This window comes from Siniperca chuatsi, linkage group LG15 (genome assembly GCF_020085105.1).
Source record: "Siniperca chuatsi isolate FFG_IHB_CAS linkage group LG15, ASM2008510v1, whole genome shotgun sequence".
NCBI lineage: Eukaryota > Metazoa > Chordata > Actinopteri > Centrarchiformes > Sinipercidae > Siniperca > Siniperca chuatsi.
The window spans coordinates 26476133-26504061 of NC_058056.1; the positions used below are offsets into that span (position 1 = coordinate 26476133).

Consider the following 27929-nt stretch of genomic DNA (forward strand, 5'->3'; position numbering starts at 1 on the left):
AACCTCTCAACTAGCGCTGATCCAATGATTACAACCTTTCTGGCTTATGATCCCTCAAAATGAAGCAATGTCAACTTGAAAGCCCTTGTTTTATATATATATATATATAAAAAAAAAAAAACTTTGTCCTTCACCCCCCGCGGGTGGTCTCGTCCTTCGAGCTCGGGTCCTCTACCAGAGGCCTGGGAGCTTGAGGGTTCTGCGCAGTATCTTTGCTGTTCCCAGTACTGCGCTCTTCTGGACCGAGATGTCTGGTGTTCTTCCAGGGATCTGCTGTAGCCACTCCTCCAGTTTGGGGGTCACTGCCCCGAGTGCTCCGATGACCACGGGCACCACTGTTGCCTTCACCTTCCAGGCCTTCTCCAGCTCTTCTCTTAGCCCTTGGTACTTCTCTAGTTTCTCATGTTCCTTTTTCCTGATGTTGCCATCGCTTGGTATCGCCACATCAACCACAACGGCTTTCCTCTGTTGTTTGTCAACCACCACGATGTCAGGCTGGTTCGCCATTACCATTCTGTCAGTCTGGATCTGGAAGTCCCACAGGATCTTGGCTCGGTCATTCTCTACCACCTTTGGAGGTGTTTCCCACTTTGACCTCGGGGTTTCCAGTCCATACTCAGTGCAGATGTTCCTGTACACTATGCCAGCTACTTGGTTATGGCGCTCCATGTATGCTTTTCCTGCCAGCATCTTACACCCTGCAGTTATGTGCTGGATTGTCTCAGGGGCCTCTTTGCACAGCCTACACCTTGGGTCTTGTCTGGTGCGGTAGATCTGGGCCTCTATTGCTCTGGTGCTCAGGGCCTGCTCCTGTGCAGCCATGATGAGTGCCTCTGTGCTGTCCTTCAATCCAGCCCGCTCTAGCCATTGGTAGGACTTCTTGATATCAGCCACTTCAGTTATGTTCGGTGGTACATCCCATGTAGGGGTTTGTCCTCCCATGATGGTCCTTCCTCCAGCACGTCTTCCTCTGTTCCCCATTGCCTGAGACATTCCCTGAGCACGTCATCTGTTGGGGCCTTATCTTGGATGTACTTGTGGATCTTGGATGTTTCATCCTGGATAGTGGCTCTCACACTCACTAGTCCACGGCCGCCTTCCTTACGGCTAGCGTACAGTCTCAGGGTGCTGGATTTGGGATGGAACCCTCCATGCATGGTGAGGAGCTTTCGCGTCTTAACGTCTGTGGTCTGTATCTCCTCCTTTGGCCACCTTATTATTCCTGCAGGGTATCTGATCACTGGCAGGGCGTAGCTGTTTATTGCCTGGGCTTTGTTCTTGCCATTGAGCTGACTTCTTAGGACTTGCCTTACTCGTTGAAGGTATTTGGCCGTTGCCGTCTTCCTTGTTACCTCTTCGAGGTTGCCATTTGCCTGTGGTATTCCAAGGTACTTGTAACCATCCTCAATGTCTGCTATTGTTCCTTCTGGGAGTGAGACCCCTTCTGTGTGGACTACCTTCCCTCTCTTTGTCACCATTCGACTGCACTTCTCAAGCCCGAATGACATCCCAATGTCAGAGCTGTAGATCCTGGTGGTGTGGATCAGTGAGTCGATGTCCCGCTCGCTCTTAGCATATAGCTTGATGTCATCCATGTAGAGGAGGTGACTGATGGTGGCCCCGTTCCTGAGTCGGTATCCATAGCCAGTCTTGTTGATTATTTGGCTGAGGGGGTTCAGACCTATGCAGAACAGCAGTGGGGACAGAGCATCTCCTTGGTATATGCCACATTTGATGGATACTTGTGCAAGTGGCTTACCATTGGCCTCAAGGGTGGTTTTCCACAGCCTCATCGAGTTCGCAATGAAGTCCCTTAGAGTCCTGTTGATGTTGTACATCTCTAAGCATTCAGTGATCCATGTGTGCGGCATTGAGTCATATGCTTTCTTGTAATCAATCCAGGCAGTGCACAGGTTGGTGTGTCGGGCTCTGCAGTCTTGGGTGACTGTTCTGTCAACCAGGAGTTGGTGTTTGGCTCCTCTGGTTCCTCTGCCAATGCCCTTCTGTGCTTTGCTCATGTATTGATCCATGTGTCCACTTATCTTAGCCGCAATGATGCCTGACATGAGCTTCCATGTTGTGGAGAGACAGGTTATTGGCCGATAGTTGGATGGGACTGTACCCTTGCGGGATCCTTCAGGATCAGGATTGTGCGCCTTCTTCGGTAAGCCATTCAGGGTGCGTCCCCATCTCTTAGCAGCTGGTTCATTTGTGCTGCTAGGCGCTCGTGGAGTGCAGTGAGCTTCTTTAGCCAGTAGGTGTGGATCCTGTCAGGGCCCGGTGCTGTCCAGTTCTTCATACCTGAGACTCTTTCTTGGATGTCTGCCGCTGTGATGGTGACTGGATTCTGTTCAGGAGGTTGCTGTGGTCCTTTCTCAGGGCTGCCAGCCACTGTGCATCGCTGTTGTGTGATGCCTCCCTTTCCCATATACTTTTCCAGTACTGCTCCGTTTCCAGCCTTGGTGGGTCTGCTCTGCTGTTATTACCCTGCCATTGAGCGTACACTTTCGCAGGTTGAGTTGCGAACAGCCGGTTTATTCTTCTGGCTTCATTATCTCTCGTGTATCTCTTTAGGTGGCTGGCCAAGGCTTGGAGCCTTTGTTTGGCAGTTTCGAGTGCTTCAGGTATGGGCATCTGGTTGTACTTCTTGGGTACTTGCTTTCTCATTGCACCTCTCTCAGCCTCTGTCAGTTGGCTCACTTCTCTCCGGGCCTCCTTGATTTTTGCCTCCAACCTTCGTTTCCATGGTGGGTATTGTCTCTCATGGCTCCCATGGTTGCTCTTGTAGCCAAGCATCTCTAGGATCACTGCTGCTGAGGCGTATATCAGCTCATTGGTTTCAGTGATGGTTGTGGTAGGGATCGCTCTCAATGCTGCATTCACATCTTCTAGGAGACTTTCTGATGGTACTTCACTTAGCCGTTGTAGTTGGCGTCGGGGTTGCCTTGTATTCATCCTCGCCATGATCTTATCTTTCAGGTCAGTTGCTGCCTCGTTCAGCGTGATTTCTCTTGGGGCTTCGTGCCCAATCTCTGGTTGGGGAGCTGCTGGATGCTCCCCTCTGACCTGTAGTCCTGGCTCCCCCTTGCCGTAGCATTTGTGTTGTACCTCGTCAATCTCAAGTTGTGATAGCAGTTGCCGCTTGTGGATGTTGGAACACTGAGCTACTAGTTGCTTCGCCGCAGTAAGCCTCGATTGTGGGTTTCAAGTAACCATTCACCCCACATCCTGTGCATGTAACCCCTCTGACTAGGGTTACTGGAGTAGTAGCATTCCAACAGAGCCTTGTTATCGCATCTCGCCCATTTCCGTCTTGTTCCAGTAGCCCATTTGTCGCCTCGATGCCCTGGTTCCCCAACACCTGACGCAGACCTTGTTTGGCCGGGCGACGTCTGAGCCGGCATGTCAATCATTTCATCGTCACTCATCATCATGAGGTAGGCAGCAGCGTGAAGGGTCTTGCCTAAGGACCCACACTGGATGATGGGTCATTGCTCATTGCGCCCGAGGGGATTCGAACCCTTGTTCCCCGTGAGTGTCCCGTGGCCTATCAAATCGAGCTATCCAGCCTTTCCGCACTGGATGATGGTCATTGCTCAATGCGTCCCGAGGGGGATTCCCCCGTGTGAAAGTCCTGAGACTTACCAATTGAGCTATCCAGCCGCTATATATATATATATATATATATATATATATATATATATATATATATATATATATATGAATCATTTTAGAGGTCTCTCCTTTGATATAAAAGAAAAAAAGCAAAGATTACAAGTCTTTGTATAGCAGAAATATGTTCTTTCTGCTTTCCTATCCCGTTAAACATCTTGCGACCCCTCAGATTTATCTTGCCACCTCTTTTGGGTCCCAACCCCCAAGTTGAAAAGCAGTGCTGTAATGGCGCTACGGCCTTTTAATGGTATAAACACTTTTGCCTTTAGATGTGGTCGGCAAACCTAGTTCGTTTGAGTCAAACTGAGGCCTTAACCCTCGCTGAGATTTGTCAAACAGCAGGACATGATCAACTTTGCCATTCAATTCAAATTTATATATGAGACCACCTCCATTTTACTTAATATTTACCACACTGGACTAGCCAAAGCATTCATCTCACTCTCACTGTTTTTGTTCACCTCGTACTTGTACCTATCAGTCACATTGCATAATGCTGCTTCATGTAGATCAGCAGTAAAGAGGCGCTAAGCTGACGCATGAACATTTCAGGAGCTTCCAGCATACAGCCACCACTTCTCTGTGTGTTGGAATGAGATTTGCGTTTATGGATTAATAATAATATCACTCTATCCTCTGTCGGCTCTGAGCTTTTCTACTTTAATCTGCAGCCACAGTAGAATAACAGCTGTGCTCTGCCCGCTCCTATTCTCAGAGGGGAAACCAACAACACGCAGATAAAGCTGCATGGGTTGGACTATGGCAGTATACAACAAGGTTTTATGGGAAATGGAGTCTTACATTTGAGAAGATAAATATTGCTGTACATAAACACCTTAAAAAGGACCTATAAACAACAAATGACCTGCACTTTTAGCATGTCAAACATCAAATAGTCAGACAAGTTAGCGGACAAAAATCTCATTCATAAAAACAGGCTCATTTCCACATTACCCATCATGCAGCAGCACCTATAGTCTGACTTTACTATAGAACCGTTTTCATTGTGTTGAAGCAGTGCTGAATGAGTAACGTCAGTGCTCTCTATAAGAAAGAGAAGCTGTTAAAAGTACAAAGTACAAGGCTGCTGTTACTACCCAAGCAGTTTCCAAGAAGGGCTGTTCTTATAGTTATTAATCAATAGTCATATGAACCACAGTTATAAAAAAAAGGATCACTAAATAACGGTATGGTCGGAATGGCAGCACAGTGATTGGAACACACAAATCACCGGTTTGTCAGACTCAGCTGTGCTGTAAGGTGAATGCTAATGTTGTTATGCTAAATGCTAACAACCAAGCTAACATAGCGACAGTTAGCATGCAACACGCATGTTAACAACTATTGGATGTTAACATTCTCAAGTTCAGCAGGTCGTATTTAACATGCATTCATTCAGCTACAATCAGTCTGCAACAGCTGCAGAGTTATCATGGTGTTCTAACAAAATGCCAACAATGTTTCCCCTGGCCTTCTCCTTCTTTCCTCCCACCATTCTTTCCATCCTTTCTTACCTGGCCTCTATGTGGTCAAACAGATGCTGCCAGCGGTCGTTGATGTCCTTCAGCTTGTCATTGATCTCCGTCTCTTTCGTCCTGTTGCTGGCTATAATGAGTTGTTCTCCGAGCTGCTTCAAATGGGTTTTATTCTCACTGAACAAGTTGATCTCTTCCATACAGTCCTAATGGAGAAACAGAACAAAGCGGACGGGATAAGTACCTGCAGGTCCACATTTTAAACCACAGTGATTATGTGTATTACATATCTAATCATTTCTCTACAGGATTTAGTAAAGTGACATATTATCATTGCTATAAGTCTGACATTAAGCATTGGCTTTATAGTGGCTCAAGTAAGGATAAATAAAAATATGTAACATTTAAGGTCCAAAGAAAAAACCCTTTTTTTATTTCAGGAGAAAAGTTTACCCACTTTTCTAAGAGTGTAGTTGTCTTCTGACTTTGGAAGTTTGCCAGGAAGTAACTCCGGCCTAGAGTCTGCGTGCCGGGGCAAGACACTAAATTTAAAGCTCCAGTGCCTGAAAAGGTTAACCCCTGCCAGGGCAATAAGTTTGGGTTTCTATAACAGCCTTTACTAACCTCAACTCCCCCCCTACTCACGCCTGGACACACCGTAACAAATGAAAGGGGCCGTGAGCTCGACACAAAACAAACCCGCGTGGCCCTGCTGGGGCTCAAACAGCTGTCGTCTCTTTAACAATCAGGAGGGAATTCACAGCCTTTTGAAAAGCCCAGACCGTCCCTGCACCACCCAGCCGACACGTCCCCACACAGAGCGGCTCAGAGTGCAGAGGTGACTGAGTGACACAGCAAAATAAACATTTACACAAACCAAACTGCATGTTCCACTTCATAATCCAACTTTTTTTGTATATGTTTTGCTGATAAAACTTTGAAGATTTTGTGTTGTGATTGAGCAATATGACTCTCATCAGAACCACATCAGTGTAGAACTATTCATTTACACTACAACAAATGTCACAACATGAGCAAGTTGGAGGAACTTAAATGGAGGAAGAGGGATAAATACTTGCTGCGAATGCTAAGAAACAGCTGAAGAAAGAAATATCTAATGCTAACTAACGGACTGACCTGGTGTACAATATTCTTATAATGGAGAGAACTACGTACAACTTGAGAACCCAGGAGCATACATTTGTTGAGAAGTGGACAAAATGGGTTATTTACATTTCATAATTGAGACCAAATTTTGTTTAAATGTTTCATAAACAAACCTTCTAGTGTAACTTTTAGCCTACCATTGTAATTGCATGTTATATAATTGATCTATTTATACCCCATATGTTTCCCCTTTTATGTTCAACGACTCTTCATGTTTATATGGTGTTTATTATATTCATGATCTCTGGAAAGGCTTGCAAAATAAATAGAACTAGAACGCACTCACAGAACTCATACCTCTGACTGGCTGCACAATCTCCTAAATTTTAACAAAAAAAAGTTTAGAAATTTTTAATCTGCATTTGGATATTCATCAGAACATACATGGTGATATGCAATCATGGGATACACGTGCCTGATTGTTTTTATTTAAAGCACCAAAAACAAATCACTTGTTTCTTGGCCAATGTCCTAACTTTCTACCAAATTCTAAATGTTGACATGTTTTAAGACATCCTGTTAACAAAAAACACAGATAAATGGACCAAACATACAACCTCCTTGAAAGGATCTTGCTCCTTGATGTCGTTTTTCAGAAATTCCCACCCTTGCATTTACAGCCAGATTGAAACTACATTTTTCTCAGTGTGGTTCATCGTTTAGACCAATCAATGGAGTGTCTCATGCACGTAGTACACTTTGATCATCAACTCTGCGGACCAGCGGATGATGAATTCACAGCCACAGCCATCTAAACGTGTGAATCCAATCTTCAAACCAATATAACTAGTGGTTAAGTAACTATTGATATCACAACGTGTCTTTGCTGCAGCGTCCTACCTTCTTGAGTTTCTCCACCATCTCCTCGATGTTGAGGTCGGAATTGTGCGCCACCTTGTTCTCCATCTGCGTCAGCCACTCACACAGCTCCTTGTTCTTCTCATTAAAGATGATCCAGGCGTTCAGACGATCTGCGATCTCCTGTTTACGCAGAGACACCTGACACAAAGAGGATTGGAAGAAATAAATTAAATAAGCTTTATTACTTTAAGATGCTTAGTCATACTGTGTAGGCCTAATCTAAGTCTTATTATTACTGATACAGATGCACCTGGTCATATTATTGTAACATCATTTTAATTTGATTTGTGATAATTAGATTGGGAGTAGTGGACAGAGTTTGTAAAATGAGAGGTGGAATAACATGTAACACAGATACAACTAACACCAGCCTTCCTCAGCGCTACCTCTCTAGTTTTCAAACCACTGCTCCTAAATTACATATAATTATGCCCAAAACTCCAGAAACAATAAAAAGCAGGTATAAAAGTTCTGACTTCATATGCAGTTATGAGAGTGACAGTTTCTAGCACTCTTGCCATAAAATATCTGGCATAATTTGGTTTCAGTTGAATGCTGAAGCTTTATCGATAGTTAATTACTTTGAGGTCCTGAGAATGGGTTCGGCTAAACAAAATAACAGGATATGCATCTAAAAAGGCTTTCAAAACCAAAATACACTGAATTATGCGCTGTGCTCCAAGGGTGGAAGTGTGCTTAAGAGCTTCACTTAACTACAAGAGACTGTTAGCTGGCAGAGCTGCAGTAAACAACTTATTGGTGGCTGCCATCATAGAGTGGGGGAAGACGCGAAGACATTGGGAATAATGGTGCACACTTTTGGACACTTTTCCTGGAAGGCATTCATGGTGTTGCACTCAGTTGTACTGAAGTAGTTGTATGAAGAATGAGAAAAAGAGAGCTTGAGAGAGAAGTTCAAACCCTTCTTACTTTCACACCTCCACACACCTGGACAGTCGCTTTGTGTGTTGATCTGTCTGTTTTGGAAAGTTACAGAAATTGTCCCACACCCCCCAATTCCAACGCTGGAAAGATGTGGGGGGAGGGTGTTTCAGAAACTGTTCCACGATATGACAAACATTTTGTTTTGCAGCCACATCAAAATGGACTCGCTGCTACCCCAAGTGTCTGATGAATGCCGAACTGAGGACCACGGCTGCAGTGGGCATTTTCCTCCATTAAACACAGGGGCAGCAAAGAGCTCATTACTGCTTGGCACACCAGAATGAGGTGAAGAAGACGGTGCACTCCAAAAACATACTTGGAAAATTATAAGGTTTTACACTTGAATGTGAGTGTTTTGAAACAATAACAGTTTCGTTTTTATTTATTTTTTTATCTCAGCTGAACTTTCCCACCTCCAGTACAGAGCAGCACACAGCCACTTTTAATAGGAGGCATGATGTGGATGAGACTACACATGCAAATACACAAACACACAGAGAGACAGGAAAAAGTGAAAGTCTGTATGATCACTACTACTCCCCCTCCCCCAAACTCATTTCAGTAGAAAAGCTTTTCTTCCTGAAGCCTCCCAGCTCATACAACATTGCTCTCCTGTCACCATCTGTTCCCCCATCCCCACAATGCCGCCCCCCCCCCCCAAACTCAGACCTGTTGGTCTCTTCAGCTGCCCTAAAAAGATTCACAAGATTTACTAAACTTACTATCTCCTCATTAAAGGCTTAGACTTTTAAGACTGATGACCAGAAATCTGACTAAGAAACCATGAACTCTGTAGTAAATGCAGTGCGGCATAAATACTGCAGATGTGAGAACTGTCACAAACGTGTCAGATGACTGCTCTGTTCAAAAGCTTTGATTTAATATAGAACATTAAGTTTCTGCATTGATTCTTTAATTCGCTGCACCAACTTTCCCCTTCCTCTGTCTCTTCTTCCTGGAGGTGTTTGAGGCTAAATCATCTCACCTGACCTGCTGCTGTCCCAAAACACACACACACACACACACACACACACACACTCTAACAAAACACAAACCGAGTGACTGTTTGGGCTGAGCTGGTTACTCATTAGCTCTTCATTGATTAAACTTCCACAAGCAGCCGTCCTATAGCTTGGTTTTCAAACAGTGTCTATGGTGGACTCAAAGGAACACAGGAGAGATTTTAAAAATGGGTGCTCAAGGAAGAAAAAAGTTTGACGACCAGCGGTCTGGTTCTTTCTGTTCTCAGAACATAATTAGGAAGCTAGTGATACCTTTAAATTACTTTTCTTGGTGATTTAATGTAAGCCAAATGACACATATCACTTAAAATACAAGCTTTTCCAATGGTCCCACCAGCAGGACAGTCAATACCAACTCATGCTGCTCAGCCAAACATTTTAAATTTTAGTGGAGATCCCAAAGTTTCCAGAGATACCAAATATGTCAGGTCGAATTTGAGGAAATGTGTATAAAATGAGATATCTAGAATATTTCAATTTGATTGAATGGAGTAGCCATAAAACAAAAGTCTTGTGTTGAATATTTCACTCATTGTAAACATCATACAGCTTCAGTGAAGAGCTGGAACATGCTGATGAAGAATACATACATGATATTGTCAGATATTGTGGAATAAGAGGATTTTTCCCACCTTAAAAAGATACTTAAAGGGAATATTAAAGGAAACCGCATGTTAAGTGGACAGTCAACATCACCTAAACCATAAGCAACAAAGGTCAGGAGCCCAGTGAAATGAAGATATTCATGTAAGCGTTTAAAAGGTCAGGAATAAAGTCTAATTAAATCAGATAAACAGCAGAAGCCGCTTCTTTTATCAGGTAAAAGCGTTGTGGTTGGAAGACAACCTGAGGTACTTTATGAAAAGATGGGTCCCATCTGTTTTTAGCTTCAGGCAGGAGTTTAGTGCATCAAACCCAGCAGACTAACCTTGAGGCAGAGTTCCTCCCACTGACAGTGCAGGTGCTCCACCTGCTCCTGCAGCAGCAGGACATCGTCAGCGATGATGTACTGGGACAGATCTGTCTTCATGGTGCTAAGCTCCGTCAGGCTCTCAGCCCAGTCCTCCAGGGAGTCCTCGTTCTCCTGCATACCATAACACACCAACCGCCACAACAAACTGTCAGGGACCCCTCACAGCTACTCCCTAATGTCTCTCTCTGTCTGGCCCCTTTCTCTTTCTCTCCCTGTCTCTCTTTCTCCCCGCCCAGAGAAAGGATTAAGGGCCACAGGCTGCAGTCCGGGCCGGGGGAGGGGTGACTGTGGCGGGGGAGGGGAGGGGAGGGGATTGAGGGAGGGGTGGAGGATAAAGCCTGTGATGGGTCAGAGAGGATGAGTTGAGTCAAACCTGTTTCAAACTTGGCCTTGCTCTCTCACGATTGTTTCCCTTCAAACTCAAACTGTCTGAAGGCTACATGCCTGTCTGTTCATCCACTGTTTCCTGACCTTGCACTATGTCTGGAGCTCATTATTTCCAACCTTTTACAACCAACTCTTCCACCTGCAGGACGCTAGCACAATGTAGAACTTTAACTGCTAATACTAGGAAACGTTACATAAATGTGAGCATGAAATATAATATGTATGGATACATTAGACTATAGTCTAGTTAAAAATTTTGCAAAATATTTTATTAGCTTTCTTGCTGAGCGTGAGATGAAAAGATCAATACCACTCTCATACCTGTCTGTTGAATATGAAGCTACAGTTAAGAGACATAGCTTAGCATAAAGACTGGAAACATGAGGAAACAGCTAGCCTGGTGTTGTCCAAAGGTAACACAATCTGCACCTCTAAAGCTCACTAATGAACACGCCTCACGTCTCATAAACCAGAGTTGCGGTTTAAGGGGGGTTATGTGCTGGACCATCAGCAGTGACTTCCTGGTGGATTTTGTTACCTTTCCAGTCTTAATGCTAAGCTAAGCTAACCGTCTCCTGGCTCTAGCTTCATATTAAGTGTACAGACATGAGAGTGGTATCGATCTTCTCATCTAACTCCCAGCAAGAGTAAATAGGCGTAAATGTAAATAATTCTTAACCATGTTTATTACTGCTTCAAACTGTGGATACATCTATCAGTGCAAATTCCTCCTAAATTCCTACCTACTACAAAAGGTAAAGCATTTCTGACTCAATACATCCCACAAACATCTGAGCTGCTTAAGAAGCAGAAATAATCCTACTAGTTGAGGTTACTCTAAATGAGCAAAGCCAAAGAACCACTTTGCCTGAGGGCTATCTGATGGCACAGAGGGAGTCCTGTTCAAAATATATACAACCATTTAATTGTCAATGACTTCAGTCCAAAGTCACTTAGCCAGAAAATCAGCTGTTGGCTCCACCCACTTATGTTTAACTCAGCCAATGAGATTACTGCTGCCTCCAGATTGGCTTTGTCTCTCCACTGAGTGTTTTGTATAAATAAAACTCTGTATATAATATAATTCAGCAATATATGATATTTTGCGTTTTATGATTTGTGTTTGTACCTTGTTGAACTTCTCTGCACTCTGCAGCTCATAGTCACACTCCGGCATCGACTGGTTCAGTCTGGTCTTCATGTCCTTCAGCTGAAGCACGCTGTCTGCTAGTCCGGCCTCGCAGCGCTCCCAGTTCTGAGACACAGTACAATATTCTTTAAAAACTTACAGATCAATACAGATCAATACAATGGGTTCTTAAAAAACTGATTGGCTTTGAGAATGCACTCCTTTGTCTTTGACTTCCTGAACGTGTCCACTGTCGTTAATTAGAGCAGATTGGATTAACTTGGCCGTTCTCAGGCAAACAGAAACCGTCAGAGGCTACAGGGGACAGATGGAGGGTGGAGGATCCAGATCTACAGTCAGAGAGGACTGTAGAATAAACAAAAACTCAACTCTTGCATCAGACTTGCATATTGCATCTACCTGCAGCTGATTCAGGGCAGGGAAGAGACACTGAAAAGGTGGCAGATTTACAAAACCTTAAGACTGCTGTAATGTTTATGTAGTAGATTCTGTATGAAATCCCAACTCCCAGGTTGGGAACCACCGCCTTAGAGAATACCTGTTATTTTGTTACACACACACAATTTATACGGGATTCTGACAGACATCAGATAAGATAGATAGGAATGGGGTCACAAATGGTCAATCACATTTCAAGTCATGGAAATAGAAATATAATAAAATTCTAATAAATATATGAATCAAAGAACAGTAGGGCAGGATCCACAGAAGCTGATGTAACGGTGCTGCACTCTCACTGCCGGGCACTGTGACTCGATAGATAATGTTTCTAAAATTTACAAGTTACAAGATTACATTTCTTCTATGACAAAAACATGATAGAAAAGAAAGAAAAGGCAACTAAATCCTTGGTGATAGCTCTGTTGTTACAGACCAGATTTTCTGCACTATACTAGCTGATACTGATATCCTGTACATTTTTGTTACTGTCAGATTTTTCTTGAACTACATGGGTGTTTTCTACTCTGTATGTGCTCAGCTGGTACTGTATCAAACTGACAAAAAAAACATCAATATATATTTTTTAGAATTTCTTCAGGATTTTAAGGGGCACTTTTTGAAAATCTTTGTTTTCGTAATGTTGGGATAAAATTCAAAATTCAGACATAAATTCTATAGGCCAAAATTATGTAATATTAAGACAAAATGTAATATATATTGTAAAACAAAATAGACGGTTTAGAAACTGTCAGAACCAAAACATCAATTACAGTGGGTTGTAATTGCAAAAATGGAACTAGTGCTGCAACTGATGATTAATTTCATTATCGATTCATTTAGAACATTTTCCTGATTAAACTATGAATCATTTGTCTATAAAATGTCAGAAAATAGTGACAAAAGTCAATCACAATTGCCTGGAGGCCAAAAAGATGTCTTTACATAGCAGTCCATATTCTATTTACAATGATATAAAGCAGAGAAAAGCAGCAAAACTTTAAATTTGTGAAGACGGAACCAGAGAATGTTTTTCTTGCAGCACTACATGCACTCTCTTCTGCCTTGACAACGGAGCATTTAAATTTTATTCCAGGCCAAGTCCAAGACTATGACCTTGGTGTTTGAGTCCAGACCAGATCCAAATAAGGTCAGTTAAAACCAAGTCAGGCCCCATTAACAGCCGAGACCAGAATAGGCAGTAAGCCAAAATAAAGGCAGTGGAGTCCAATACTGACAGAGACCAAGACAAATCTAAGTCACAGTTGATACAAACAACATCCAACATTTCAGAAAATTGGGCGACTGCGCTCAAAACTGTCTTGCAGTGAAATACACCTACAAGATGAAAGCGTCACTTTAGCTGCTGCAAAAACACAGAGTTACAAGAACTTGACAGGGAGTGACTGAGTACCTTGACGATAGCCTCGGTGAGGTCCATCCTCCGGCCCAGCAGGCTGTGGAGGTTGTCCCACTCCTCCTGCAGGGTTCCCAGATCCGTCTGCAGCTGAGTCTGGGTCTCCACGTCCCCCATGGAGAAGAGCTGCCGGCCAACTTCCAGAGTGTGGATGAAACTGCACTGATACCTCTGGAACAACAGCTCTGTGTGCTGAGGAGCAAGATGGAGGACAGAGGTGAGAAAGAAGGGAAGACAGAAAGAAACTAAGAAAGAAATATAACCAATGAGTTGTTCCGTGACATTTTTAGTAAAGGGCTTAACTGGTCCCTTTTATTGAGGAGCAGCTGTCTGTTTATTCAATCAATTCAAATCTCATCTCTTCTTTTAATGGTAATCAAAGGCTCAAAAAGAATCAGAGTGGAAACTCTCTTCCTCATTTCTTTTGTCTTTTGATGTAAATGTAATCAGCAGTCGTTTCTTTTTCTTAAATCTCAAATCAGCCCTCAGGCAGCTGTTTTCTCTCCTGTTGGTTTCTGCCTGTGGTGGTAATGACTGATCTTAATCTGAAAAAACAACCATTTCACAGACCATCAACTCTGCAGGACTCTTTTACAGTTCTGAATGTTTGACTGTTTCTGGGTTTGTTAAGGTCCGAGAAGTGCACAAACTAGTTTTAAAATTAGGGAATTGGAGGTGGAAAGTAACCTTTAGTCAAGTACTGAGGGTCTTGTAGTTTACTATAGTTGTTCAATTTTAGACGGAAGTCTTCTACATTTCAGTCAAAAACAAGAATTGTATTAAAGATGGACATAAAATTTTAAAAAATCGCCTCATGCTCCAAACATGCCATCATAGTCCTGATGCTGTAAGCTCTGTGTGCTTTTATCCATAAAAATATTATTCTGTTCTTGATGGATAATGATGTTTTTCATCTCAGAAAACTTCAGGTCAGTAGCCTCATTTCCACCACAGTCAGGCTGAAATCCTCCATTTAATGCAAAGAAGGTTTGTCACTAAGTCAGTTTTTATGTCCCTGTAAAGTGACTTTATTATAAATTCCTTAATGTCCACTAACTCCCTCACAAAATTTTTGAAAATTCCCCTATTTTTCCCCGTCCCTGGAATTTACTCTAAAGTCCCTGATATTCCAGCCCTGTCTCACCTGGAGGTCCTGGAGGGAGCGTCGTAGCTGTTGCAGGCTGCAGCGGGCTGGTCCGGCGGGGGGAAGGAGGGTCTGCGTGTCTGACAGGAACCTCTGCAGCTTCTTCAGGCTGCGGCTATACAAGTGCCAGTGCTTCACCAGCCCCTCCACCAGGGAGCGCCGCTGGTCCGCCCGCTGCACTGCCCCTTGCCAGTGCTCCCTGAGCTGGGCAAGCTTCAGGATGAAGTCGCTCCTGGATACATTCAAACAGTTAAATGTCATTCAAGATTAGATATTTTCCATCTAAAATTATTTCTTAATGCTCAATGGCACAAATGACACCTGTGTACTAATAAGGGTCAAAGGTCAAATGTGTGTAAGTAGGGTCACAAAGTTGATCAAGTCAAAACATGTAACAGTGCTACCCATCACCTCCCGAATACTATGAGTCACATATGTCCATTTTAATTCATGGAGATCAAAAGCATTTCTTCTGAGTGACTCTTTGTGTGGATAGGCGCTTAGTGCAACATGCTAACGTTATAGCATATTATCATGTAAGCACTTATCTCAAAGTACAGCTGAGGCTGACAGGATTTTGGTCATTTGTTTTTATGAGGTATCTTGTGGAAATACTGACCTGTCAGTGACACTAGATAAAAAGTCAGGGGATCACCAAAGTCATTAAAATTAATCTCTGGAGGCCATGACAATTGGTACAAAATTCATAAAAATCCTTCCAGGAGTGGTGAAAATATTTCACTCTGAACCAAAGTATTGGACTGACAGGCCAACCACTACACATTGCTTGGCTAAAAACAAAGAACATCCAAAAATTCTGTTGAAGTTTTAACTTTTCACCTGCCAATATCAAACAAACGTTGTGTGTGCCTCGCCCTCTTTATTTTACTAAAAGGGGTTGCAGTACACTTTGATCTTCTTACCTGTCCTCCAACTCTCCTTTCTGCAGCAGATGAAGCGCTTCAGTGACAACTGAATGAAGGATCTGGTGACCCATGGACAGCTCTGCCTGAAAGCGCTGAAACACCAGGAGAGATCAGGATTACATCTCTGTGTGGTTGCAGTGTTTTTGTTAAGTCTGTCAGTGAGTCTTTAATCATGTGCGCTACCTTGTGTGTGCAGAGCTGCTGTCGGAGGCCGACGTAAGAGCCGGCCACGTCTACAGCCAGACAGTCCTCCATCCTCTGCAAGAAAGACATCCAGCTCTCGCACTTCTGCTCAAAGCTCTGTCGCCTCAGTGCCTCCATCTGCAGCTCACTGCACACCCCCCAGAAAAACAACACTATCTGAGAATAACACAAATCTGCTGTAGTACATTTTATTTCATGTATATCAACTGTTTGAATGCGACTTAGATGGCTTCTGGGGGAAAAACTGGCCTTAAATGTTTCATTTGATACAAATTTCACTGTCACCTATTGAATTAAACCTTGAGTTTTGTGAATTGTAACACACCACACCTACTGCTTTTGCCTTTGCTTTTTAGCATGACAACAAGGTTGTAAGCCTTTGAACATGGCATTCATTGAGACCGGGATTATCGAGAGTGTCTTGAGAGGAGTTTTCTTACAAAATGTAGGACCAGAGAGTACGTTTTCAGTGTTAGCACCAGGGCAAGTGGGTTTTGGACTGTTGTCACGTTGGGCTCTGGAAAAAATGTGATATTTTATAGACTAAACAATAATTTGATTAATTGTAAAAATAATCAATAGATTAATCTATGATGAAAATAATCTTCAATTCACATTATTAATGTAATGTATGTAGTTCAACAGCACTTTCTGGCATTTATTGCATACAACTGGAAACATATTTAGGATACATAATTAGTTTCATGTGTATGACCATTTTTGTATCATAAAATATCGTGCCGCGATATATTGTTACACCTCTCCCACAACCATGTGCTCATTCAGTCCCCAGTCCAATGGTTCATGTATTCATGTGCAGATCTCAGATCTGACCTGCAGGCCTCCTCAGCTCTGGCAGAGGCGTCGGCCCAGCAGTGGTTGAGGCGTTGCAGGCGGTGCGCTGCAGCGTCGCCCAGCGTCAGGCTGCAGCTCAGCTCATTCAGCACATCCAGGTCAGCAGACAGGCCGCTCAGCTCTAGGAGGCCAGACTGGAAACATATGGTGGCATCTCAGATCACAAGGGATCACAACAGTCTGGACTACTGGACCCAATCACTACATGCTGTCCACATGTTCTGTGTTCTTCAGTCCCCATTTAGTTCTGTTATTTTTATTTATTATTTATTGACTCTGTTCTGTAATTTCTCTTCTCAGATGGAGACAAACCCCTTCTTAAATTCTTAAAGTTTCCTTAGAGATCCACTTCCATTAATATCAAAATTTAACATTCATTCTGCAAATAAAAAAATCTCCATTTAACAAGTCTTTAGGTCTATTAGTGAGTAGTGGGTGTGACTATTTCAACCTGTGACAAATACAAATAAACTTCTAAAGAAATTTGAGACTGAAAGTTCAGTCTTGACCTTCGAATCGGCAGTTGTCAAAAGAATCTCACCACAAGGTCCATTTTGTAGCTGTTCTAATTGAAGCCTTCGAACTTTTCAAGCTCAATCTTTACACCGACATAGACGAGAAGTCCTTTAAGTGCTCACAGGAGATGGAAATTTGAACGTCTACAATTACATGACAACTGAACAAACTCCATCTGATGTGGAGGATCGTGTGATACAATCAAAAGCTCCAGAATAGCTACAAAATGGACTTGGTGAGTTGGTTTGACAAATTTTGAAGAAATTATTATTTAGTATCTTGATACAAGGCAGACTTAGACACTGTAATCACTCGAATCATGAAAAATGACACTTGTTTCTAGAAAAAGCTTGAAACACAATCTCAGTCTTTTTGCAAACTAGTTTTATCTTCTCCAAAAACTCGTTTCCACCTTGACCAAAGAAAACATTCCCAGCTGCAATATATTTAACACAACAACAAATAACAAAGTCTCTTGTTCAGTGGATTACTCTGGAAGAAAACAGAGAAGAAGAAACAGCAGTACTCGTTCATTCGGAACTCCATTCATGCGGTCTCACCTGGTCTGCTGTGCGAGCCACATTCTGCAGACGCTCCTGCCAAAGCTCCAGGTTTCTCTCCAGTGACTCCAGGATGTTTCCAAACTCCTGCAGCCGCCTGAGCTCCTCCTACACGCAAACATGACACATGGCACACAGCCATGTGTGTCTTAATTTATAGGTCACTGTGAGACTTAGTGCACTTAGGTGGCAGGTTAAGAAACAAATGCACAAGTAATGCAGTACTCTGGAAACATGCCTGTATCACAGAGTATGTCCGAAAATATGATTAGAACATAAAAAACAATTTAAAAAATCTAGCTTGTATTTGACTTTACCCTTTATATACAATGAAACAATAATAATAATGTAAATAAAATCCTTTTGGATAAGCAATAAAATAGCTCTTGTGAATTGTAAATGGTTACAGAGCAAAACAAACAGCAGCAGGTTACAGTAAAACACTTCAATTTCGGTTTGTACACATGAAAAAGTCTGAACTGTTCCAGCAGCTGAGCCTGTTTACCTGACAGCTCATATCAAACATTTCATTCCTTCAAGTTTCTCTGTATGCAGTTATCTGAGTCACCCTGGATAAAAGTCCAGTCTGACTTTGCTAAATCCCACAAACAGACTCATTCATTCAAGAAGTCGTACCTGCAGCTGACCCAGCTTCCCTGTTAGGGTCTGGCTGAGCTGCTGGACACCACGTGACAACAGCCGGCTCTCTGATTGGACCAGGCTGGCAGCTGACGGTTCCAGATGGCCAATCAAGTCCTTGGAGGCCTCCAGCACCCCCTCCAGGTCAGACTGCAATGTGCCCGTCCTCTCCAGGAGACTCTGCGGCAGAGGTGCACAGGGACACACGGGGACACAGATTCAGGTGAAGAAATAAGAGGACTGGAGAGTTTTCATAGCACACAGTGTTAGTGTAGTAACTAGTGAGACTGTGCTGCAACTGGAAGGTCTGGATTTATTTATTTATTTAATAATAAAGCTCTGTTCAGAAATCAGAAACAAACCAGCAAACAAGGCAAGGTAACCACTTACAATTAAATTGTTCAATGTTTTAAAATTAACTTTGCACTGTGCAAATGTAAAAGTGCAATTCAAATCACTGAAAGACAAAAAAAAAACTCGTAAAAAAAAAAAATTGTTAGTTTGATAAAAAAAATGTAATTCAGTGTCACTTACTAGCTTTGTTCAGGACTTTCACCACATCTTACTGTCTTCCTCAGGGGGACAGAGTTTGCTCAGTTGTCCATCTACTGAGGAAGGCCGTGAGATGCAGCTGAAAGCTCCAGAAAAAGCTAGGAAGTGGATCTTGGATTAAAAGTGTTTCCAAGGTCAAGAATGAACTCCTAAGCTGATATCTGTATAGTACAGTTACGTGCAAATAGTGTTTAGTGGAAATATAAAAACAAAACAAAAACTTCCTTTCATAAATAATTATCAACATAAAAGCAAAAGAGAACTTTTCATTTGTAAAAAACCTCATTTTGAAGGGAGGATTCAGATTCTCCTTATGATTCAGATTCAGACAGAAAATCAGTTTTGATGTTAAGTTTCAGAAATAGAAAAACTTTCCACTTTTCCCACTTTTCCTCTTTCCAAATCATTGAAAATGTGACATAAATGTGTCAAACAAACTTTAAAGCACAAAAAAAAAAATCATGAAATCATCTACTTCAACAAATGCTTTATGAAAAGATTTAGAAAAGAGGATTCAGGCATTATTTATGACAGCGACCTTCAGACAGACTAAGAGTTTGTACAAGTTTCAGAAAATGGAACACTACAAAACATGGAAAGATGACATGAAATAGTTCAAGCTATTCAATTCAATTCAGTTTTATTTATACAGCGCCAATTCATAACAGAAGTTATCTCATTGCTATTTCCTATAGAGCAGGTCTAGACTGTACTCTTTCGCTCTTTCAAGCTAGAAAACAGAAATTTGAAAGATATTGGAGCTGTTGTAAAAGGAAAGTTGAGTGAGTACCCTGCTTTAGATTTCTTTTTCTTTTTTCTCCTTTGAATTATTTTTCAGTCTTGTTTGTTTATTTCCTCACCTGAACATCGTGTATCGCGACAGCGACCTGCTCCACAGTGGCATCGTCTCTGGGCGCTGCGCTCAGCGCTGACTTGGCCTCCCTCTGCAGTGTCTGCAGCCGCTGGGAGAAAGACGCAGCCCGCCGGGCGTAGTCCTCCCACACCTGCAGGATGCCCCGACTCCTCTGGAGCTGCTGGTCCAACGCTCTGGACACCACAGTCCAACTGGAGGACGGGAGGATGATTGATTGATTGAAGAGTGTGACTGTGTGTTGTGTGTGTGTGTGTGTGTGTGTGTGTGTGTGTGTGTGGCTGCATCCAGTCTGTCTCACCTGTCTCTCTGTCTGTCCAGCTGTTCCGTGAGGAGGGCGGCAGCAGCAGGGCTGATGATGTCTCGGAGCGAGGAGACGGTTTGACTCAGTTCGTCCCACTCTGCCTCTGAAGCTTCTGTCTCCTCGTGAAGAAGCTGCTTCCAACACAACAAACACCGCTGTCAGCCATCACGGGTACAATATCCAAACAAGACTTTTGAAGATTATGAATCCTGCTCAAATATTTGAATTCTTCATATCAAATATGTCCAACTCCATCCACTCCAGAACAAGCTGGTAAGTGGACAAGCTGGTATGGGCAAATAATATAATAATAAGAGGTGCACCAGTCCTACCTGCAGCTTTTCACTGAGATCTCTGTGTGCCTGCACGGAGAGCTGAGGGCTGCTGTGATAATCAAGAGTCTGAGATGTTCTCACTGTTTTCAGCATCATCTGATTCAGTCGCTTCTCCACACAGTCCCACAGCTGCTGGACCTCAGTCAGCCTCTGCCTTACCGATTCATTCTTAGGGAGAAAAAGACAAATACCAAACAACAAGGATTCAAGTTAAAGCTGGTAAAGTCCACAAGACCTCACACCTTTCCTAATTGGGACTACATTGAATTCAAAACCAAAACCCTACCGTTTTATAAAATATGAGTATGAATAAATTCTGCATACTTTTCAGTTTTGAAGCTATGTATATTTTTTTGTGTTCATTTCTTCCAGTAAAGGATGTTACTCGTGGTAACTGGGCAAGATAACAGTCATTCAACTAGAGGTATCGGTCACAAACAACAAAAGCTTAATTAAACACATCACTTGTTTCTTTAACGCCCATAAAACATAACTTCTACATTTTCCTGAGTGTCATTTACCTGTTGTGTGAGAGCTGCACAGGCCTGGATGGATTTATCTGTCTGAGAGATGAAATCACAGCTTCTGTTTTTTCCTCCATCATCAAGTAGGTCTCTCAACTCCTGAAGAGCTGCAGACTTCTGCCTGATCTTCACCTCAAGATCCTGACGCACACACAAAACATGGAGAGGAAAACCTTTATAATTTGTATTGAATGACTTTCATGAGCCCATGCAGACTTAAAAAGGGATATGTAGCTTTTTGTATTTCTTTGCAAAAGCCTTCAAGGAATATGACTCTGAATGATTGAAATACTGAACCTGAAATTTTGTACAAGCGTTCTGATTGTTCATACAGATGTCAGATGTGACCTCTGACCTGACAGGTGTTGATGCTCCTTTGCAGCTCCGTCTGGCAGCTTGGTGTCTGGGCTGAGTCGATCCAGAGGTTCTGATCTGTGATCCAGCTGTTGACCTGCTGCAGTCGGGCCTCCCGCTCCACTCTGCTCCTCAGCTCCTGCTCCACCTCCTGGATCTGAACACCACAAACAACAACAGCAGGTCAGACATATTTCTTCTGAGGGTCAAGGACTTCTCTTGATATTTTGGCCAAAAATGATGATTATAGATCATCAGGAGCTCTTGTTCAGCTTTACTGTATAGTGAAAAGAGATATTTGATCATGAACAAAATAAAAATAAAGGGGAGTTCCAAATCAAGAGAAAACTGCATTAACTTTGGTGGTGAAAAGTCAGAAGTTTAGTGCATTTAATAGACTATCATAGAACAGGGTTTCTTAACCTTTTTAGGCCCATGAGCCCATTGGTCCCAAAACTGCCATGATCCCAGTAATGTGTATGTATTAATTAATGAATGTATGTATTTTTAAGGAGCCAAAACACAAATCTTATGTGTCAAGATAAAATGGTAGTTTATTCCGTTTTTTATTAAAAACATATAAAATTCATTTCAAAACTGTGAGTCATTCTAAAAAGTAATCTCAGTCTAGATTGAGAAATAGAATATATTTTTTCTATAAAACTATAAATGCTCCTATGTGATGTTTTAAAAAGAGAAACTAAACATGTAAAGTTGTGCTTTGCTCTGCTGTTCATAAGGATAATGCCCCTTTTGCTCTAAACCCTTTATATGTTGCATTGGATTATAAAAAAAATTTATACTACTACAAAGACTATGGGGCATTCTGTGTGTATTTCATTAGATTAGTTCATTGGACAGTGATTACAACCATTTATATGCAGCCTAAAATGATCAAAATTAACCAAAAAAAAAACTAAAACCCTTAGAGTTAAAGCTTAAAACTCTAAACAGTCTGATGTTTGATCAGTTTCAGCTGATTGAAGGCTGTGTGGTATGTTTGAAAGTTCCAGAAAACAACTTGTTTTGTCAAACTATAATTTCCAAGGTCAAGACTGACTTCATGCTCAACTTTCAGCTAACATGGACGAGGAGTCCTAAAATGCTATTGATGAAATCATAACAGGTACTGATCTTGCATGTCATCAGACACATCTCAACTGAGAAAAACTCCATCCACTGATGAAGACCATGTGATGCAGTTGAAAGTTCCAGAAAAGCTAATAAATAGATCTTGATTTGGAATTGTTTGGTCACAGTTTGATGTTTGCTTTCTGACCTGAGAGTTGAGGGTTTCCTGCAAACTGAGCCACTGATGGTTGAGCCGACCCTGCTCCTCTGCAAACTGGTTGTGTTCATAGCGCCTCCTCTGGCCCTCCTCAGTACTGCATGTCTGTACCAGCTGGTTCACATAGTCCAGTGTGGCCTGATGGGCCAGCATCTTTGTCTGACACTCCTGAGAAAGATGGCATGGATGGAGAGACAGAATCAGTCAACCAGATATACAGACAGACAAACTTCTACCTGGACCTAAAGATTGCACTTAATACAAAACTTCAATTAATGCACCAAAAAAGTCCCACCTCTGGCTGAAAATACTTAATGTAGTAATGAGGACATTTAAGCAGAATATTTGTGGCAGTCCATCATTCAGTTCATTTCTACCTTGCAGTATTTCAGGAGCTGACGCAGATAAGTGTTGGTGGAGGAGGTTTGGTTGATTCTGCTGCACTGCTCCTCCAGCCGGGACTCAGCAGCTCCCAGCCAGGCTTGCAGCTCCAGCAGTGCCCCCTGCTGGGTCAACGTCTTCATCCATCGCTGAGGAGGAGGACGGAATGACGTCAGTCTTTATTGATGTTGTCAAAAAAATTACAAACTTACTTACTCCCACAAACATGACTCTGTTTTATTCTATTCAGTGGTTCAGCCCTCTGGCCTTCAAGAAATTTAAAATAATAACTTTTTGTACTCCTTGAATAAGCCAATAGGAGATTCAGCTAATCCATAATGCTGCTGCCATGTTGGAAAATATAGTTCCAGTCTGATAGTGTCTCTACCGGCAGTCTGTAAGCTTGATTTGAAACTTTTAATAATGTTATCAGGCTGTAATGCCCTTTCTCTGACGTATGTTTGTTATGTATAAGCCTGCACACATCTCAGGTCATCTGGCCTAGCGTTCAACTGAGAAGAGCCTTTACATGCTGATTAAAGCTTAAGCTAGTTCAACATGTATACACTGAATATGTGATTTTTGTGTGTGTGTCTTTGTTTTAAATTGTGTCTTTATTTGTTCATTTGTGAAAGACATGAGATTGATTTGTCTTAAATAAGCTTTAAAACTAAATCTGAACTTTTGAACTTGAGGTGAGAGAGAGGGCAAAACACTATAGGTGGGGGGGGACTATGAATAAGAAGAGTAGACAAAAACTGAGGTGGAGGAGAAAAGAGAAGAACAGAAAATAATAAGAACAGCAGGAAGAGGAGGTGAGAGGGAAGAGAGCTGAGAGGAGAGGAGTTTGGGAAGTTGGGATAGAAAGACAGAGGAAGAGGAGGGCATGGAAGAAGAAGATTAGAACAGAGAGGTGAGTAGAGAAAAAAGATCCAGACAGACGGACAGACAGATAGATGGAGGGGAGAATGGTTTCACACCAATAAGGATGAGAAGAGTCCTCAGGATGGCATTGTGCTGCACAGTGGGGATGTTTAAAACTAATTGGTGATAGGAAGACTGCTGTGTGGTTTTTGAAATACCAAACTGCTCTGTACTGTATGTGTGCGCACTGAGAAGCAAATGTAGGTAAAGTTTGGCATTTAGAAACACATTAAGACAAAACCCTTCATTCCTTTTGTTATTTTGGCCACTGTCAATGTAGAAACCTGTACTGGATGTTTGTGATCCTGTTGAATCTTGAAAATCTTCGCCACTTTTGCATTTTAGCAACTTAATTTCTGACACTGCACTGCAGTTCATGGTCGGGTTCTTAACCCCCAGGCCACGGGGGCACCCCATAATCACAAAATGAATCCATAAAAATTAATAAAAACAATAACAAGACTAAGAGTCTGTGAGGCTGTACTTAGGGACAGCTGTGCTTTGAGCTAAATGCTAACATCACCATGCTAATATGCTCACAATGACAATGCTAGCATGTTGATGTTTAGCAGGTATAATGTTTACCATGTTCACCATTTTAATTTAGCGTGTTAGCATTTTAACTTTTGTTTTGCTAATTAGCACTAACACAAAGTACAGCTGAGGCTGATGGGAATGTCATTTTTTTGCAGGTATTTGGTCGTAAACCAAAAAGTATTGGACAAATTGGAATTTGACCTGATGATGGCGCTAGATAAAAGGTCAGGGGATCAAAGTTATTACAATTCATCCTCTGGGGAACATGAATGTCTGTACCAAATTTAAGACAATCCATCATCTAGCTGTTGAGAAATTATAAAAATAGTTGTTAAGATATTTAAAAAAAAGTCAACCTCATGGTGGCGCTGGAGGAAAAGTTGGGGTATCACCAATATAATTAGAATACATTATCTTAGAACCATGAATGTCTGGACAAACTTGGGTTGCAAATGTCATGGCATTCCATCTAATAGTAGTCAAGATATTTCACTCTGAACCACAAATGTCAGAATCAGTGAAATGGCGCTACAGTAAAAATCAGGGGATCACCAAAGTCATTAGGATTCATCCTCTGACCGACCAACAAACTGCATTTTGCCATCCCTGAAGCCACGCCTCTAGCAAGTCAATAAATATTCAGAAAAAGTAGGAGAGGCCAAGAAACGCCATCTATTTAAGTTTAAGTGAGAATTACAAATTCACACCTCTGAAACATCCTATGTTTTATATTTACCTTATAGATTTCACAAACTACATGGGGATTCTCCTCACCTTATGCAGAGCTTGTCGGACAACAGGAATATCTGCCAACAGACTGGACCAGTCCAGCTCCATCTGTCTAAGCTGGGAGTGGATGGAGCAGAGATCTGGGTCTGAAGACTGAGATAGTGAAGTCTCTGTGTCCTGATGTCTATCAGAGTCTCCATCTGCTTCCTTCAGCTGGACCAGCTGGGTTCCAACACCGATTACAGCCACCATCAGTTCAGATTTGGCCTCCAACTCTTTGGTCAAAGTCTAAAATATAACTGTTTTGTTATATTATGTTCGCCACAATCGCAAAAAATTACCATAATTACCAATTACCAAAGAAGCATTTCAATGTGCACTGTGTAGGAGGTCCTGACTACACACTAGTTTAAAGGTCTACTGACATCAAAACTAGATGCTCTAATTCTTTTCAATTCTATGTGGACAGACTTGTGCACAAGTCTTTATTATTGCAATATGAAAGATGACTTGCTTGAAGCTGATGTTATTTATTGCAAAATGCAAAAAAAAAAAAAACACACAAAAAAAAAACAGCCAACTTAATTCTAAAGGAAAGACCTGTATGAAATGTTTGGGAATTTGTGGATGTTTCAGTTATTTATTTTCTCAGTGGAGTTTGTTATTTACAATGAGTGAGTTTGTGGGTGTCTCCAACTCCTGCTCACCACAAACTGGAGGTAGTGGTCACGCCACGGTTCAGCATCCATCTCTTCCTTGGCTGAGAGAGAGAGCTGACTCCATTTGTCAATCAGCTCTCTGGCCCCGCCCATCCAGTCAGCCAGTACAGCAGAGTCATGAAGAAACCTGTTTATTGGTGGAAAATAGCAAAGTTTTATTAACAAATCTACCAGAATACAGTGGCATCTGAGTAATCTTATTTAAAGCAAATGTTATCATATATTTATCATTCATCATTATTCAAAATAATTCTATTTGACTATTTTATTATGTTTTGATCACATTATAACCCACATCGCTAAAAACTATACCATGATTGAAGGAAGGAAGATTTTCCCCAGTCAGTAATATGGGGAAGAATTTCATTTCAACATTTCAATGAAAATGAAAAAAAATCCAAGTCAAATCTAAGCCTGTCAAAAATATTCCATATGTTTAATACTTAACGGACACAAGTTTTCGTTTTTTATTTTTTCTAAACTTAGGACAAGTTCTTACATTGCAGTGGGAAAGTTCTCTATTTTTCTCTCTTTCTCATCTCTTACCTGCTCCTCAGCTTCCTGGTTCTGTCTGTGTTGGTGCGTTTGTGCTCCACCTTCTTGTGCAGGGCTCTCCAGCGTGCCTCCAGCTTACTGGTGGACATGGCCACTCCTCTACTGCCCTCCATCTGCAGCCGGAGCCCCGCCTCCAGCATCCGACCGAACCGTGCCTTGTTCCCCTCCAAAACGCCCTGCTGCTCCTGTCAGAAAGGAAAAACTTTATAACACTTTCTTCCACAACAGCACATACTGAGAAACTGTCTCTGACATACATGCATGTTTACATAATTCTTCACACAACTCCACATAACTTCCCACAGGGACACAGACATCAAAGAACCTCTAAGAACCACCAACAACACATATAAAATCACAACACAAATCAAAAACCTACAAGCACAAAACCTTTCCAAAATGTCTCAGCTTCACGTCCAAACTCCAAACTCAGCCCTTTTATGAAATTTCAGCCTGCTCTGAACTGTATTTTGAATACCTTAACATGCTCACCTGTTAGCTTACTAATGCTAACAGTTATTGTATTTTACAAAATTATGACTAAATTTCATTGAACAGTTTTAGTCTAATGAAGTTAATGAAGTTAAGGTTTATATATATATATATATATTTTATTTATTTATTTGTATTTTATTTGTATATATTTTATTTTAAACAGCTAGCCTGACTCTGTCCCAAGTTAAAAAATATACCTTCCAGCACCTGTAAACCTTACCAATGTAATTAGCATGTTGTATCTCGTTAGCGTAATCTGTACACAAACACAAATCTAAAAATGTCAATTTGTGGTTTTACGGGAAGTTAGGTGCTTTAACTATTTCTTGACATATAACAGCTGGGAGGAGTGACTTCATCACCATGAGGTTGCCAGGCAACCAGGGGTAAGTGTCACATCTGGGTGGATGGATAAACTGCTGTGAATATTTCCCAAACTGTCAAACTATGCTTTTAACACTATGCAAATACAGTACATTATACTTGCTAACAGATGACCACATTAGCATGAGAATGCTAATATATTAGCATTAGCCTGAACATTAGCAATAAACTCAAAGTACAGCCAAAGTTCATGAAATACAGTTGAGACCCATGTATGTCGAGCCTGGTAATGTAAAACGTGATAAGCTGAGTCTGAGATTTCTTAAAATGGGCCTCCATCCCTCAATGCTCCCTTCTTCACAGGCCATTTCAGATGAATTAGAGACACATTTCCAATCCCACAGCAGAGCAACGGGGAATATGAACCAAAATGAATTCTAGTTGGAGGTCTCTGTTCGGCTAATAACTCACATCAAAGCCAAGGAACATCATGTGCTCCTAAAGAAAACAACCCATTCGCTTGTATTTAATTGAGCAAATTAGGTTTTGAGTGCCTTGCACAAAGTACAGCATGGAGAGCGCACCCAATAGTCTCAAATGAGCAGAATGGAACACTGCAAAATGCGCTGTGTCCCATGGTCGGCTGCCTGTTGGTAAATCAGTATTATCCCCTGACGGTCAGA

General features: G+C 41.8%; 1 protein-coding gene across 1 annotated transcript in view; it reads right to left on the reverse strand.

Annotated features, from left to right (window-relative positions):
- Positions 1-27929, reverse strand: part of syne2b (spectrin repeat containing, nuclear envelope 2b) — a 164953-nt gene that overhangs the window by 29118 nt on the left and 107906 nt on the right. The window contains 21 exon segments of the mRNA XM_044167586.1: positions 5190-5356; positions 7158-7316; positions 10074-10229; positions 11635-11760; positions 13508-13702; positions 14655-14886; positions 15578-15672; positions 15764-15911; positions 16619-16773; positions 17716-17823; positions 18352-18534; positions 19767-19971; positions 20079-20212; positions 20414-20584; positions 20938-21081; positions 21296-21451; positions 22574-22750; positions 22960-23112; positions 25199-25441; positions 25861-25999; positions 26419-26612. Coding sequence (XP_044023521.1) covers positions 5190-5356; positions 7158-7316; positions 10074-10229; positions 11635-11760; positions 13508-13702; positions 14655-14886; positions 15578-15672; positions 15764-15911; positions 16619-16773; positions 17716-17823; positions 18352-18534; positions 19767-19971; positions 20079-20212; positions 20414-20584; positions 20938-21081; positions 21296-21451; positions 22574-22750; positions 22960-23112; positions 25199-25441; positions 25861-25999; positions 26419-26612 — 3440 coding nt within the window.